This window comes from Diceros bicornis, chromosome 30 (genome assembly GCF_020826845.1).
Source record: "Diceros bicornis minor isolate mBicDic1 chromosome 30, mDicBic1.mat.cur, whole genome shotgun sequence".
Classification (NCBI taxonomy): Eukaryota; Metazoa; Chordata; class Mammalia; order Perissodactyla; family Rhinocerotidae; genus Diceros; species Diceros bicornis.
The window spans coordinates 3566199-3582806 of record NC_080769.1 but is presented as its reverse complement, the minus strand read 5'-3'; the positions used below and the strand labels follow the sequence as shown (position 1 = coordinate 3582806).

Sequence of the window (16608 nt, the reverse complement as noted above, 5' to 3'; positions counted from 1 at the left end):
GGAGGGGTGAGTGATGGGCAGACGTGGCCGGGGCACGGGGAGGCCGGGACAGAGGGAAGCGGCTGCGACGGCCTTCTCAACTCCCATCTTGTTTAGGTCTCTGTACTTATTCTGGGGTGCCTGTCAGAGCAGCAGAGCTGTACCCTAACTACTACAAGGAGCCTCCAGGTTTTAAGCTGGTGGAGCAGTGGTCCCATCATGCTCTCGGCCCCAGTGCTCCTGTTCTAGAACTGAGAACTCATGAGCGTGGGAACTGGGCCCACTGCAGTGCTGGGTGCTGGGGGGACCGTGGAGGACACCACAGACTTGGAATCCAGTGCTGAAGGAGGGGGCAGGGAGAATGTGGAGGAAAAGGAAGCCCAAGGAGGAGGTGGTGCAGCCTGAGGAAAGGCTGGGAGGCGGGAGAGGGACCACCCATGCAGGGGTCGGAAACCGGAAGGGGGAAGAGAGGCAGGATCCTCAGAGGGGGATGTAATTTGGGGAAGGAAATGGTGGGAGGGAGGGTGTGAGGCAGCTCCAGCCCTCCCACCCATCTAAGCCCCCTGACCACTCCCATCTCCTCCCAAAACTCTCCAGAGGCTCTCAGTGACCCCGCCCAGCGACATATTCTAGAATCCTCTGCCAGCACTCAAGGAGCTGCAGAGCTGGCCCGGCCCTCCCCTCTTCCTGATCTACACTTTGGGTCCTGGAATGAACCCTGCACTCTCTCAGGCATTTGGTAAAAATTCTGTGAATGCCTGCTGCGTATTTGGCTGTGGACTGAGCAGTGACAGACAAAACTCCCTGTCCCTGTGGGAGGCAAGACACAGAGTAAAGACGATTAAGAGGCAAAATATCCGAGGAATTGTGCATGGAAGTCGGGGTTAGGAGAGAGAGAAAGCAAGGAAGGGCTGGGATCTTAGAGAGGGTGGTGAGGCAGGCCATGCTCAGAGGATAGTTGGGAGAACAATCCCTGAGTAAGGGGACAGGGGAGCCATGCAAGTGTCAGGGAATAGCATTCCAGGCAGGGGGAACAGCCAGTGCAAAGGCCCAGAGGAGGCCCTGAACAAGATGCCCGATGTGTGTAAGAAGCAGGCAGGGTGGCTGGAGCCACATGAGCGATGGGGAGTGAGGAGGAGGTGAGGGCCGGGAGAGGACAGGACGGGACAGCGTTTGTGAGGCTTGGGCAAGACTTGGCCTTTGCTCCGAGTGAGGTCTGAGCAGAGGAGGGAGGCGCCCTCTGGCTGCTGTGCGGGGAAGACCGGAGCGGCGAGAGCAGGCAGGGAGAGCGGGCAGCCAGTACTGCAGTTGGCAGGGGTCAGGTCTGGGTGTAATTTGAAGGAACTGCCGACCAGAGCTAAGTGGCCTGGCCGTGGGTGTGAGAGAGGCTTCTCCAGCTTTGAACGCAGTGCCTCTGCCTGGCACACCCCTGCACACTGACGGACACACAGAGGAACTGCCTTGCACACTCAGGCACTCACACGCACTCCTGTCATCTGTTCACGGATGCCCTCCTCGGGGAAGCCTGAGATGCTGGGCTCTCCCTCGGCTCCCACGACAGCCTCACCCTGCCCTCCACTGCTGTTGCGCGGCAGGCCCACTCCTCTTGCAGTGAGCTCCTGGCGGCGTGGAGCTCGCGGGGGTACAGGCTGCAGGTGGAAGGGCGGGCCTCCTGCAGGCGCTCAGGGAACGTGTGGATGCAGACGAGGAAGACCGAGGGGGGAACGGGGTGCGCGTGGAGGACGGGCCGGTATAGGGGCCTCACCTCTGCGACATGATCTTGAAGGCGTCGGGCAGGTAGCACTGCACGTTCTCCATCTGGAAGGGGTCAGCGTCACAGATCTTGTCGTCCGTGCGCCCGTAGTTGGCGTTCTCCACCATGACGACGTCGCTGCCCGGGCACCGCAGCTCGATGGGGTAGCCTTCGCACGCCAGCTCGCGGCGCATCAGCCCGAACGGGAGCCCAGCCCGGCTCAGGCCTGCGGGGAGGGGCGGGGCGTCACTGCTCGGAGGGAGGGAGACCCTGCCTGGGAGGCGCTGGATCCGGACTCCTACAGGAACCGCAGTTTGCTCATCTGTGAAACGGGCTTCTCGGCGTGCCTGCCTGTGCAGTGAGGCCACTAGCCTGGCTAGAGGGAACGTGGCTTTGCCCTCGGCCCTGAGAGTGTCCTGCCTGATAAAAGTGTCCGTGTCTATGTGGGGCCCTCGGGCCACACCAGTCTATGCTGTTATGGGCTGAATTGTGTCCCCCCTCTGCCCAAATTTATGCTGAAGTCCTAACCCCTGGTGCCTGAGAATGTGACCGAATTTGGAGACAGGGTCTTTATAGAAGTAATCAAGTTAAAACGAGGCCATTAAGGGGGGCCCTAATCCAGCGTGAATGGTGTCCTCACAAAAAGAGGAAATCTGGACACAGACACGCCCAGAGGAAAGATGACGTGGAAACCCAGGGAGAAGACGGCTAGCTGCAAGGCAAGGAGAAAGGCGGGGAACCCTCACCTCCCAGCCCTCAGAAGGAACCAACCCTGCCCGCACCTTGATCTTGGACTTCTAGCATCTGGAGTTTGTTGTTGAAGCCCCCAGGCTGTGGTACTTTAGCAAACAAGGACACTAACAGTCTGGTTTCAGGTGGGAGCTTGGGGTCACACGGCACCGGGTGACCTCTGGAGGAGCGGGAGAGTGAGGTCAGCCGAATGGGGGTCAACCGTGTCTACATGACTGAGCACCAGTAAAGACTCTGGACACCGAGGCTCAGGGGAGCTTCCCAGGGTGGCAGTACAGCATGTGTGTTGTCGCCGGGAGAGTCGACACTGTCCACAACGCCACTGGGAGGGGACAATGGGAAGCTCCGTGCGTGGAACCTTCCTGGACGCTGACCCCTGGCTAATTTTCATCCATTTCTGTTCAACTGTAATAAACTGTAACCGGGAGTACGACGACTCCTTCCGGCGAGGCATCAAACCTGAGTGTGGTCTGGGGGACCCTGAACTTGCAATTGGGTCAGAAGTGAGGGTGGTCGTGGGCACTTCCCTAACGTCACCCCACCCCACGCGGGGAGCAGAGATGGTGCGGGAAGGGATGCACTCATGTTCTGGAAAAAACCACAGCCTGGCTTTGCCACTTCCCAGCTGACAGGCCAGGCGTGTCCTCTGGGCCAGGGCTTCTCATGCTGTGGCCCAAGGATCGGCAGCCTCACGTGGTGCTTGCTTCAGAATGCAGATTCTGGGACCCCCACCCAGGCTGCTGAGTCAGAACCTCACGGGTGAAGCCACAAGCCCTTGGATCCACAAGCCCTTGGATCCACGCGCCCACCCGCAGTTCTGATGCACACTTGAGCCACTGCTACAGCCTCCCTAGGCCTCAGCTTCTGGATCTGTAAAATGGGCACTCACAGCCCAGGGCTGTACTGCGAGGATTCCATGCCCTAGAAAATGTTCTTGAAGGAAGCGCCGAGCGTGGTGCCATGCACAGTGAGGGCACCACGGGGAGGGCCTCCTGACTGTCACCCGGGAAACCTCCCGGTGTCGCCATGGCGATGCAAGAACAGCCCGGGGCAGGCCCTGCTCTGGCTGGGGTGGCATCGTCACATGTCAGTCCCCATCCTGTGCCACACAGGGACTGAGGGCTTGCACTCCGGAGCCAGACAGCGGGGGCGAATCCCAGCCCGGCCAGTCACTGACCATCACGACCATCTCCGTGCCCGATTCCTGCCCCGGGAGCCAACGGCCCCGCCTCACGGAACCGTCGAGAGGGATGCAGAGTATCAGCAGGGGCGGCGGTGCTCAGTGAGACCACACAGCGATCACCGCTGTCATCCTTGGGGTTAAGGCGGCCAGGCCCTGCGGCATGCCTGCTGGTGGCACCTTCTCAGACCCCGGTCCCAGCCAGGCCTGAGGGGCGCCCGAGGGAGGTAGGCATGCACAGAGTGGCGTGGAGGCTCCAATGTAGGGACTGTCGCTTGTAGATGGAGAAGAGTTACCGGTGCGTCACGGCCGACGAGCCCACCAGGCCCCTTCCCTGTGATCCGGTCCCTCCAGCCGGCTGGGAACCCAGGGAGGACGGCAGCAAGGCCCCGGGGGTTTTTCTGGCTGAGTCAAGTCCCACTGGGGGCGAGTTTTACATGTGTTCCTCTAGTTCCATCTGCTTCCACAGCTAATTTTAGCCCTCCCCGGGCCTGGGAGGGAGGCTGGGGGCAGGGGGCTGGTTCAGATGGGTCTGGGGGTGGAAGCACAGCCCTCCCGGCCCCACTGGGGCCGTGGGGCAAGACCTGGAAGGGCAGGGCACGTGGGCGCTGGGGGAGCGGAGTGTGCCAGCTGGCCAGAGCAGAGCCAAGGCCCTGGGGCACGGCTCGACAACACTCCCCACACCTCTGTGGCTTTCCAGAGGGTGGGGCTGTATGGAGGGGCAGGGAGCAGCGTCCACCGAGGTGCCGTCCAGACAGGAGGAGGGCGGGGGCCCAGGCCAGCGGCCCCTTCTCTCTGCCTCTCTTCTCGCTCTGCCCTTGCCCCCGCCGGGCGGCCCTGGGACCGTAATTGAGTCATCGGTGAGGGTGGGCAGGCAGGCTCGGGGCACTGATTGTGGCGTGCGCAGGATCCCGGGCCGGCAGAGGGCCGAGCTGGGTAATTAGTTGTTTTTAAATAAACGTCAGCGGGCATGCCTTAATTAAGCCTTCTTCCCAGTGAGAGCCTCGGAGATATAATCACAGAGAGAGACACACACTGGAGACAGAAGAGCAGCGCTCGCCGAGAAGGCCCGCCTGGTCCCGGGAGGCCACCGTGCCCGGGGGCTGGGGGTGAGGGCTGCCTGTCCCCGCCGAGTCCTCTCCACCTGGCTCTGCCGAGGCCTGGGGCGGGCTGGGGGCTGCAGTTCTCTCCCGAGTGGTGGGGACTGTTCCCGAGTTTGCTCGCCCTCCCTGGCCCCGCACTACCTACCTTGGGTGGCCGAGGTGACGAGGACGGCAGTGACGCAGAGACTCCAGAGCGCAGCAGCCAGGCGGGCCATGGCGGGGTCGGGGGCGCGGTCGGGGCTCTCAGTGGCCTGGGCACGGGGCCTCACCCTGCATCACCCGGTGGCACCACGGCCTGGCCCACCAGTCTGGGGAGGACAGGGAGAGTGAGCGGGGCCCAGCAGGAGGGGCGTTTGAGCCAGTCCCCTCCCGTCCTGTCCCAGCCCCAAGGGGCCAGTCGACGTCCGGCACCTCCCTCAAGCCAGCCGTATCTGATGAAGCTGCACCCCTCGCCCCGAGGCTGACCCCCTCCAGGGCCTGGGGCTCACCCTGCACCCCGACACCACCCAGCAGACAGACCCACCCGTCTGGGCACCTTGGACCAAACGGAACCTCCTGGAAGCCCCTCCTGGGGTCTCACAGCCCCATCGGGTGGCAGGGGCAGCTGAGCAGGATGTCACAGCTGCAAAAGGCTCCCCCCACCACAGGACAAGGACCCTCCGGAAACCTCTCTGCCATCCCGAAATCCAGACCCTGCCCGTTCATCTCCTGGCCCCAGCTAAGTTCCTCACCCAGCGAGGCGGCGGCTGAGGCCCGGCGTCCCGGGTGGGGGACCCCGGCGTCCCGGCCCTGACTTGCAGCCTCCCCATCTTGGGCAGGAATCCAGGCCCCCCCGCCCCTGCTTCCCGTCTCTCGAGCTCTGGTAGCTAATTAGAATCCAGCTGGCTGGCGCCACAAATCGGGACCCGGGACAACTGAGTCCCCTTTTCCCCTCCGGGGGACCCTCGGGGTAAGCTGCTGACAGGCAGGCGGGGTGGGAGAGGGTGCTGCCCCCCAGGGGGCCGAGGGGTGGAGGAGGGGCGGTGTTGTATGCCCTCCTCTGCCAGCCGCCCCACCCTGCCTGCCCATCCCCGGGGCACAGCGGCTCCCCGGCACACAGCTCGGTTCTAATCCGTTTCTTCCTCGTCACGGCTGCTCTTCCTCACGTCTCGCTGCCTCGGTCTCCCCCGCATGCTCTCAAGGTTGTGAGCCCAGGTCTCCACTCTCAGCTTCATCTACACCCCGGTTCTCCAAGGGGGGCCCCGCCGCAGGGGCACCACCCTGGCCAGGAACTTGCTAGAAACGGACATTCTCTGGGGAGAGCCAGCACCCCGTGTTTTACCTGGTCCTCCAATGTCTGAACCCCTGCTCTGTGCTCTCCCGTTGTCACCCCAGCCTGTCCTATGGTCTCAACACCATCAACCAGCCAATACTTCCCCAATCTCTTCTTTCCAGTCTGGAATCTCTCAGCACTGTTGTTCCCCCCAAACCCAAAGCCTTTGCAGTGACCCTCCAGGCCCAGTTAGCTCCCTGACCCCATCTCTGCTCCGGCCGCAATAGGCTCTGCCCCAGGCCCTTTGCACCTGTCACTTCCTCTGCACACATCTTCTGCCCACCAGCTATCCATATGGTCACTTCCTCTGCTCCCTCGCCTCCTTCAGGCTTTTGTTCAAACGTAACTATCCTGTGTATGAAATGGCCCCTGCACAAGGTGGGGATCACTGGACTGTTTCATGCACGGCCCTATCCCCAGGTTCTAGAATAGGGCTAGCACACAACAACGAATATTCATTGAATGAATCTCAGACCCCAAACCTGGGAATCCGCCTCCATTCCTCGCCCCTCCTCTCCCCTCCCCGTCACAGGCTCCATCAGCAGCTCCTGTGGGCTCTGCCTCCAAAGCATCTCGCTAACCTGTCCACTCCCCTGGCCCCCGGGCCACCCCCCAGGACCAAGCCACCATCTGGCTACACCCTGCTGCCTGTCCCGGCCTCCCTGCCTCGAGGCCCGCCCTCCACTCAGTGCTAAGGGATCATTTAATGCGTAGATCTGAGTATTAGCCTTCCCCTTGGCTCTCCACGGGGTCTCCGTTCCTCACCAAGGCCTGGAGGCCGCGGCTGACCTGGGGCCACCTGCTCTCCAATCTGCCCTCCCTCCGATCCTCGAACCTGAGCCTTTGCCTGGGCTGTTCCCTCTGCCTGGAACGCCCTCCCAGGGTCCCTGCACACCTGCCGCAGTTTCTCCCTGTCCAGGGCTCCACCCCAGGTCAGCCAGCAGAGCGACCTGCCCCGGCCGCCCCAACCCCTCCCGCGCCCTCCCGAGCCCTGGTTGTAATTCACAGCTTTCAGCTGCACTGAAATGACCTGCTCCCATCAGCAGGCCGGGTCAGCCCTCCCCACCAGACCGTGAGCCCCCAGGGCAGGGACCCGCACAGGCTCACAAGACATCAAGATCAGAGCGCAACACTCACGGGCAAGACACCCCCAGGACTCAGTCTCCCGCGAGAAATGGGAACGTAACTCCCCAGGGCAGCCCTGCGTGGCCCCCGCACCCAGCCTTCAGGACCCCTCCACCGCCTCACCAGAGCCCCGACCAGAGGGCACACGGGGCACTGGCGGTGCATCACAGAAGTTTACAACTCTCCGGTCGGGGCAGGAGGAGCATTCCCACCACCTTATGTCTCCCCCCTCCCACCCCATCTCCCGGCCACAGTCACGCTCCGGGGAGGCCCTGACCCCAGGACACCCCCTCCCCAGCTCTCCCCGATGGAGTTAAACTGGTTAGTGGCTGGTTAATACTGGAGGGGTGGCCGGACGCCAGGCTCCAGGGGCAGCCGACCTGAGCCTGGATCCTGACTCGGCCCTTTACGTGCGTGTGACCCAGAGCCAGGCCCCCGGCCCCGCTCCAGGGGCCCCAACTCCTGGCACCCGCAGGGCTCTGGTAGGATAGGAGTCCACTACACCATAAGCCCGCATGGGAGCCCCCCAGGGGCTGTCCACAGCACGGCGTGTCTCCTCCCTCCTCCTGGGCTGTACCCCGGGCTGCTGGGACCCCAGCAGGAGGCCCCGGGCCTCTCCCCTGTCCCCACCCCCCTCGGGGACCCCAACCAGCCCCATGGCTTTAGACACCGTCTATACCGTGACCTGCCACATTCAAGCCCCGGCCCTGCCTCTCTCCCCACCGTCTCCACCTCTGTCGGGGTCTCCACATCACCCACAGCCTGACCAGACCAAAACAAAGACCCCCCATCCACCCATGGTCCCACCCTCCTCCCCGGCCCTTGGGCCAAGACCCCAGCAGTCAACATCCTTGGTCCCTGCTTCCCTCACCCCACATCTAGTTCAGGAGTAAGCCCTGGGCTGCACCTCCAGAGCACCCCAGCGTCCGTCTGTCCCTCCATCCTCAGCAGCTGTCCCTCCAGTCCTGGGCATCCCTGTCCCCCTCGGACAGCCCTGACTCTTTCCAAAGCCCTCCAGTCCCTCATAGCCCACAGTCCGGGCTCCCCTGGCAGCCAGAGGGCCCTCCTGAAAAAGTTACGGTATAATATATATAGATAACAACATTTGTTATTTTAACTACTTTTAAGTGTACAATTCAGTGGCTTTAATTACATTCTCAATGCTGTGCCACCACCGCCAGGATCTGTCTTCAAACTTTCTATCACCCCAAACAGAAGCTGTACCCATAAGCAAGACCTCCCTCTCCCCTCCCCAGCCCCTGGCAACCATGAATCTGCATCCGTCTCTATGGACTTGCCTGTTCTGGACATTTCCTATAAAGGGAATCTCCCAACCTGTGGCCTTTTGTGACTGTCTCCTTTCACCGCACATCACGTTTTCGAGGTTCACTCAGGTTGTAGCATGTATCAGAGCCTCACTCCTTTTTACAGCCCAATAACACTCCGCTGTACGGATGGACCACATCTTGTGTGTGTGTTCATCACTGATGGACACTTGGGTTGTTTCCACAGAGGCGTCTTTTTTTTTTGGTGAGGAAGACGGTCCCTGAGCTAACATCCACGCCCATCTTCCTCTGTTTTGTATGTGGGACGCTGCCTCAGCGTGGCTTGACAGGCGGTGCGTAGGCCCGTGCCCGGGATCCAAACCTGTGAACCCCGGGCCGCCAAAGTGGAGTGTGTGAACTTAACCAGGACGTCACGGGGCTGGCCCCCACAGAGGTGTCTTTTTAAAGACAACGTCGCCACCTCGCTGCCCTGCTCCACGCCCTGCGCTGGCTCCCGCTCCACGGCCATGAAGCAGGCACGCTCCGACTCCTGCCCCTCCCCCTGCTCCCGCCACCCGCTTCCCACCACTCGACCTCGGCCTGTGTCCCCAGCTCTGTGCCCCTTAGATCTCAGCTCAGAGGTGCCCTCCTCGGAGACGCGGGCGGGCGCCTTGCAGCCAGCGCCTGCATCCCAGCACCCCGCCACCCCATCACCCGCGTGTCTCCGCCTTCTCTTGGTAACACGGGTACCTCATCCGGCAGCTGCACAAGGAGAGGGATTCACACATGGGACACTTGGGGCCACATCTGGAAGCTGGTGCATGCAGTGTCCCCTCCCTCCACTGTCACCTCCGATCCCGTCACTGCCCTGTGACCCGCCTTGTCCACCCGTGCATTTCCTTTGTAGCCCCAGGAGAACAGAAGCTCCCGAGGCCGTCTCCCGGCACCGACACGCAGTGGGTCCTCAGACAAATATTTACCCAGTGAACGCAAGGTGAGTGGGGTGGGGCAGCTGGACACGGGCGTGTGCCCTGCGCCCCGGGGGCCAAGCCTGGCCCACACGGCTGGGCGCCACTGCCTCCGGGGCGCAGGAGCAGCCCAGGGCTGCCCACCACTCCCCGCAGCCCCTCCTGGAGCAGCTCCCCCAGCAGGCCCCAGGCACCCCCAGCACCAGCCCCAGCGCAGGAGCTGGGCACCGCAGCTTCTGTTCCTCCCTTCCTGCCTGATCGCGTGCCCACCCTGCCCTGGAGCGTGTCACCTGCTACCTGGTGTCCCCCTAGGCGGGGAGGCCAGGCATGGGTCGGTGGGACCACTGGGAGACCCAGGCCGACCACCCCTGAGGCCCTGGGAGGGGGGTGTTATGGACTGAATTCTGTCCCCTCCAAACAGATGTGCTGGAGTCCTGTCCCCCGGGACCTGAGAACAGGACCTGACGGAGAGGGTCTATAAGAGAGGTGGTCCAGTCAAAGTGAGGTCTTTGGGGGTGGGCTCTGATCCAACATGACCAGTGTCCTTATCAAAAGGGGACATTTAGACCCAGACACACACGCAGGGAGGACCCACGGGGAGACGGAGGCAGAGATGGCGCGCCGAGGATGGCCGGCAGCCCCCAGACGCCGGGGGAGAGGCCGGGCCAGGTCCTCCTCAGAGCCCCAGAAGGAGCCACACCTGCACCCCGACCTCGGACTTCTGGCCTCCAGAACTGTGCGACGATGGGTGTCTGTCGTCAAAGCCGCCCCGTCTGGGGTGCTCCTCACAGCAGACTCGCAGGGGGTTGGCACGCGGGGGCGGGAGGCGGGGCAGGGCCCTGAGCTGCACAACCTCGGGGAACCTTCACAAACGCCGGACCTCAGTGGATCCTCCTGGGGACTCGGTGAGGGGCGGTACCCACGGCTCACAGCTGAGCCCAGGGAGGCCCCGGGGCGCCCAGCGGCTGGGCGGGAGCTGGGGAGACGGGGGCAGAGAGAGCCCCTGGTCCAGGGCCCCCCAGCCTGCACGCCGGAGCATCCTCAGAGCTGGACACCCCGGAGGCGCTGCCCCCCAGGCCGGGTGAGCCCGCACCACGGCCATCCCCACCTCTAGCTCCCCCCGGGAAATAGGGCTCGGCGATGGGGGCTGGACCCGGCGTGTCTGATCCCCAGGCCGTGTGGCTGCCCACTGGCCGGCCCACCCACCTCTGTGTTTGCGACCCAGCTCCCATCAGTCTCAAGTCAAGGCGGGGCGCAGCGGGGGCCCGGGGGCGGGCGACGCGGCCCGGCTCTGTCCTCAGGCGCCCTGGGACGGGCAGGGAGGGTGACAGGAGGAGAGCCGGCTGCTGGAGGAGAGGGGGCGCCTCTAGCCTGCCCTAGAGTGCGGTTGCCACGGCAACCCTCTGCTTGAGTGGGTGAGAGTCTGAATGCCTGGGGGGGCACCCATAAGGGGGCTCTGGGCCCCTCCCACCCCACCCCTCCAGACAAGAGTCTCCTGCCTGTTGCCCTCAACCCAGCTAACAGAGTCCTCCCTAAACCCAGTGGCCTGAGGGCCCAGCTGCACAGACCCACCTCCTCCAGGAAGCCCTCAGGCATGGCAAAGTGGGGACGGGAAGGCTCTGGGAGAGGACTTGGCTCCTGGGTCTGAATCCGCTGGGTGGCCTCAGGCAGGGCTCTAGGCCTCTCTGAGCCCACTTCCCCATCTCTCCTGGAGGACTAACAGATTACCTGAGAGAGATGGAGCGAGTGCCCAGAGTCTGGGAAGGGGACTGTGGCTCAGGGAGGGCAGGGCCCTGCAGAACCTTCCGCCCCACCCCATCTTCCCCGGTCTCAGCAGAGGCAGGGGGTCCACCAGGCGCTCAGAGCCCTACACCCTGGACCCTCTCTTCCTCTCGCCGCCATCCAACCCCAGCTCCTGCTTCAGAATCTGGGCACCTCTCCCCGGCCCCGCCCCATCGGCTCCCCTTGGACCAGCTGGCACCTGCGCCCAGGTCTCCAGGCTCCCGCCCTCACTGCCCAGTCTGTTCCCCCCACAGCGGCCAGAGGGCGCCTGTGAGCACCCGAGCAGGGCAAGTCCCCCTGCGGCTCAGACCCTCCGTGGCTCACACCTCACCCAGAGCAGAAGCCAAGCCCTCGCTCTCCCACCAGGCCCTGCTCGCTCCGCCTCGCCCCTCCCTGCCCACTCCTCCTCAGTCACTCAGCTTCCAAAGCTCCAGGCCCAGACCCACCTCAGGGCCTTTGTACAGGCTGTTCCCTCCTCCCCAGACACCCGCACAGCTTCTCCCTGCTTGGGAGGGCCTGCTTGGGAGGCACTGCTGGCCCCAGCGCTCCCACAGCCCGTTCTGGCCTCCCACGGCACTCGTGGCTGGCACCCCCTCCATGCATGTTACTTATCTGCTTAATATCTCCCTCCCACTAGGCGCTGGCATCACGGGGTGGGGGGGACATCTGTCTTACAAGTTTTAAAATGTCACTCCATGGGGGCAGTTCAAAGCGTCCTGTCCGCCCCATGTCTCCCCCCTGGTCTCGCCCATCTATCCGCCACTCCAGCCCCATCCGATTCTCACCCTGCGGCTAGAGTGATCTTTCAAAATGAGAACCCAGTTACGTCCTCCCTGCCTACACCCCTCCGTGGCTCCCTACTGCCTCAGACGCCCTAACGTGGTGTCTCAAACCCAGGTCTCCTGCCACCTCCTCATCACCTTGTCTGCTCCGGCCTCCCATGGTGCCTGTCCCCCCACACACCTCCCTCCCTCTCTCACACAGCGTCGGGGCTCCCGCCTCTGACCCCTCTCCTGCAAAAGGCTCTGCCCGCGGGACTGCACCGGCCTCTCCTGCGCCCACACTCACAGCACGCCGGGCCTCATCTGGCTCCCTTAGCTGGACCTGGACTCTGCTGTTGACCATCCTTTCCTCCGAGCTGGGGCCCCGCAGGGAGAGTTCCATCCAGGCCGGCCTGGCTCTCTGGTGCAGGCCTAGCTCCAGGCAAGGGGCGGGCACTTGTCACTTTTTTTTTACCAAAGACAAAGCAGACCCAGAGAACAGTGGACAGCTGTCACAAGTGCTCTGGAGGAAAACAGGCCCAAAGGGGAGAGAGTGTGTGGAGGACATGTGTGGGTGCAGGTATAGCCGGGGCGGTCGGGGAGCACTTCACCAGGAAGCTGACGTTTTAGCAGCGGTCTCAAGGAGGTGACCGTCCAAGTATCAGAGAAAGGGTAGCCCAGGGAGCAGACACAGCACGTGCAAAGGCCCTGAGGTAGGAATGTGCTGGAGAGTGGCTGCGGCCCAAGGCGCGAGGGGGAGAGCAGGGGAGAGCGGGAAGAGGCGAAGGCAGGTTTACGGGGCAGAGCGAGCAGGGCCGGAGGGCCGAGGGGAGGACTTGGGCTTCTTCTCCAAGTGAGGCACGAGCCATGGAGGTCCTGGGCACAGGAGAGATGGGACCGACTCAGTGCTCAGGCTGCTTCTGCTGCCAGGGTTTGGGGGGAGATGAGACTGGGGGGGGCAGGAGGAGGGCTGCTGAGAGCAGCGGGAGCTCCCACCCCACCCGCCTTTTCTCCCTGTCCACCCAGCTGTCAAAGCCAGAAACCTGCAGTCTCTCCCAGCCCTGCTCTCGGCCTCCACCCATCATCCACAAACCACATCAACTGCATCCCGAAAACCACGCCAGCTCGCCTCCAAGGTCAGGTCCCCTGCAGCCTTCCCCTTGACCCCCAGAGGCTCCCGCCACTAGCCCCCTTCCCGTCTCTGCAGTCCCTCCCTGTGGCAGCCAGAGGGGGCTCAGGCTGGACCTTCCCACCGCCTGGTGGGTCTTGACCATCACAGGCCCTTTGGACGGTAGAAATGCCAGCTCACGGTGCTCTGGCCCCAAGACCAGCCTCCAGCCTCGTCGTTCCACACCCGGAATGGTCTTTCCTTTTCTCCTCAGGGTGGCCCCTCCACTTTATCCCTCCTCCCCCGCCCAGGCCCTGCTGGGGAGCCCCCTCCTCCAGGAAGCCCGCCCTGACTCGCAGGCAGGCCAGGCGCCTCCTCTGCGCTCCCCACCAGGTGGGTCGGTACCAGGGTGGCCCATGGTGTGCTTCCACCTCTCACGGTCAGTGTCTGGCCCTGAGCCTCATGCGCTGGGTGCTGCAGAGCAGAGCTGAGAACAGTCACAGGAGCCAGGCCCGAGGCCAAGGGCAGAGAGCGGAAGGCGGCTCTGGGCCTCCAGACACTGTTGGGGGTGGGGGGATGCAGAGACAGCAGTGGGGGACGGTGCCCAGCAGGCAAGAAGGAAGGGGCCCTGGGCATTGCAGCCTTAGCCCCAGGGTCCTGGGGTCAAATCCGGCCCTGCCCCCTTCAGGCCCCACGTTCCTCCTCTGCACTCTCTCCCCTCTGGAAACAGGACGGAAGCCTCCCGAGGTGGCTGTGGGGCTCAGAGATATATCCAGCGATTCCACGCAGCCTTTCTCGAGCGCCTACTGTGTGCCAGCTGCTGTGCCAGGTGCTGGAGAGACCGCCGTGGGCAGCTAGACACCAAGAGCACCGAACAGGTGGATTCTGTGGTGCACTGGTGTTGTGGAGGAGGAGGAGCCGTGTGTGTGTGTGTGTGTGTGTGTGCGTGCGCGTGCAGTTTTCAATAGGGTGAGGAATGAGGAAAAAACGCCGGACACTTCCACAGAGCCCTGCGAAAGTGAGGAACGAGCCATACAGTGCCCAGGAAGGAGAACAGTGTTCCAGGCTGAGGGCACAGCCCGTGCAAAGGCCCTGGGGCTGGCCCGGGCCTGCACATTTGAGGACCAGTGAGGAGGCCGGTGTGACCGCTGGGGAGTGAGAACAAGGGAGAGGAAGGAGGTGAGAGCAGGGGGAGACGGGGACAGACTGCACCGGACTCACCACGTACTTAAGTGTACAAGCACGTCCCAAACGGGTCTGCCTGTCTGCTGATGTGGGCACATCCATGGTACCCCAGCCTCCACCACTAGGGACAACTGGGGGCGCTCTGGGGCGAGCTGGCTGCCTATGGCCGGGCCACCACTGTTTTCGTCCACCCCAGGGCCGAGGAGAGGCGGAGGAGGACTGCAGTGGCTCTTCAGAGCAGTCGGCCGCCGGGTCTGCGCTGGTTGTCACTGCGGGGAGGCGATCCCCCAGCCGTGTGGCAATGCCTGCAGACAGTTCCAGGTGTCATGCCGAGGGAGGGACGAGGCACGGCATCCAGAGGGTGGAGGCCAGGCCGCCAGAGGGCCCACAATGCACAGGCTGCCCCGCAGAGCAAGCCCCGGCTGGAGCCCCTGCCCCGGGCCCTCCACTGCGGCACCGCCTCCCGCCCCCAAAGGCAGCACCCACCTGGCTTCCCGGCCCGCCCAGTCCTGACTTGCTAGGGATTTTAGTCCCTCAGGGAGGGGCCTTGGCTATTTGTAGCTTGGGGGGTGGGCAGGGCTGTTTTTAGCCTGCACATCATTTTACTGCAATTTTCACCTTCCCCAAATTTTGGAGTTGGGAGGAGGGACTTCTGCTTGGCCAGCTACCTGGGCCACGGCAGACAGAACAAGGGTGAGGGGCCCATCCCACGGGAAAAGGCTGGGTCAATGCCCGGGGAAGGAGAGGCTGCTCAGGCTTGACCCTGGGGCTCCTACCCCCTGGCAAGGGCGGGGGCCCCCACGTTCCCCCTCTGAGGTCTAAACCCCGGCGCACACAGCCCCGCAGACAGCCTTGCACCTGGAGCACCCACGGGCACCATGCGGCCACCTCCAAGAGGCCCCACAGGTGTGCACCTGGGACAGGCACAGCGCCGGCCTGGTCCGGCCCGCAGTGGGCAGCCCTCCAGCCCCCCAAGTGGGCCAGGTCAATGGGCAGCCCTCACTGTGCACAGCCAGGGAGCCACCTAAGGGTCTCCGGCCCTTTGAGATAAGACTTCCTGAGCAACTACTGTCCGCCAGGTAGGAGTCTAGGTCCCTGGCATCCCAAAGCAGACCCAACGACAAATTCCCTGAGCGCCTGGGTCCTGGCCACAGAGACGGACCACAAACAGGCATGATACGTCAGGAAATTCCAGAGTGTGCGAGAGGCCGTCCACTGGGAGCCTAGCAGGCCGCTAGAATTTTAAACGGGCTGCATGGGGCAAAGGTTACTGGGGAGGTGACATTTGAAGCAAGTGAGGGAGGACAAGCCTTGCAGATGTCTGGGTGAGGGTCCCAGGTGGCAGGAGCAGCCAGTACAAAGGCCCTGAGATAGAACCGTGCTCAGCATGTTGGACAGACAGCAAAGAGACCGGGCACAAGGCGGACAAGGTGGCGGGGAAGATGGTGCAGGGCCAGACCGTGCCGGGACTGCAGTAGCGCTGGGACGCAGGCGCTGCTGCCCTGTGAGTCTGGGGCTGCCCCTCCCCAGCCGGGACCCTGGCCGCTCTGGACAGGGAGACACAAGCCTTCTCCCCAACTCCTATGGTACGAGCCCCCTGACTGAAATCACGTTTGTGTCGCTAGATTGTAAGCCCCCTGAGGACAGAACCAGAGCACTGTCCCCACAGCGTCCCCAACACTTTGCTAGTGTTCACGGATTGCGTGGAGAGGGCACCCAGCCTCACTCCAGGAAGCCCTGCGTATACACACCCAGGCACACGCCTGCAGGTGCACACGAGATGCAGACAGCTGCTCACACTTGGAGACACACACACACACACACACACACACACACACACGGTCTGCTTCTCTGCAAAACTCACCAACACCAGCACCCAGGAGACCAGCCTGCTGGACATGTGGCCACACGCCGGCTCGGCCAGGTCACCGACCAAATCACACCCAAGACAGATGACCACAGGTCACCGCAGGCAGGCCCCAGTCCCACACCCAGGGAAGCCCACCTCTGGAGCCCCTCCCCCACCTCCCCACGGAGGGACCTGGAGGAGGGAAGTGTCTGGCGTCTGGAAACCGGATTCTCGAGAGGAGCCCACAAAGAAACTAGAGCCCCCCGTGTCCTTGGCCACGCGTCTGGCTGGAGAGGCAGGAGCGGGCAGAGACCTGGCTCCAGCTCCCCATGGCCCGCAGGCGGAGATGGCGCGGACGCTCCTCCTGTTCCCCAGGAAGGGTGACGGCTCCGGGGCGGAGCAGCACAGCCCCCCCTGCACCCCCGCGCCCGATGCCCACGCTGGAGCTGAGGCGCAGCTCTCCCGCCAGCCTGGGATGGACGGCAAAG

General features: G+C 63.5%; 1 protein-coding gene across 4 annotated transcripts in view; it reads right to left on the bottom strand.

Moving 5' to 3' along the window:
• The window catches only part of ADGRL1 (adhesion G protein-coupled receptor L1), a 40896-nt gene that overhangs the window by 21219 nt on the left and 3069 nt on the right, over positions 1-16608 (bottom strand). For all 4 annotated transcript variants that reach the window (XM_058525513.1, XM_058525517.1, XM_058525515.1 and 1 more), the window contains exons 2-3: positions 4911-5073; positions 1745-1958 (exon numbers count right to left, since the gene is read on the bottom strand). In XM_058525513.1, coding sequence (XP_058381496.1) covers positions 1745-1958; positions 4911-4980 — 284 coding nt within the window. In that variant the 5' untranslated portion in view covers positions 4981-5073. The remainder of the gene's footprint in view (positions 1-1744; positions 1959-4910; positions 5074-16608) is intronic.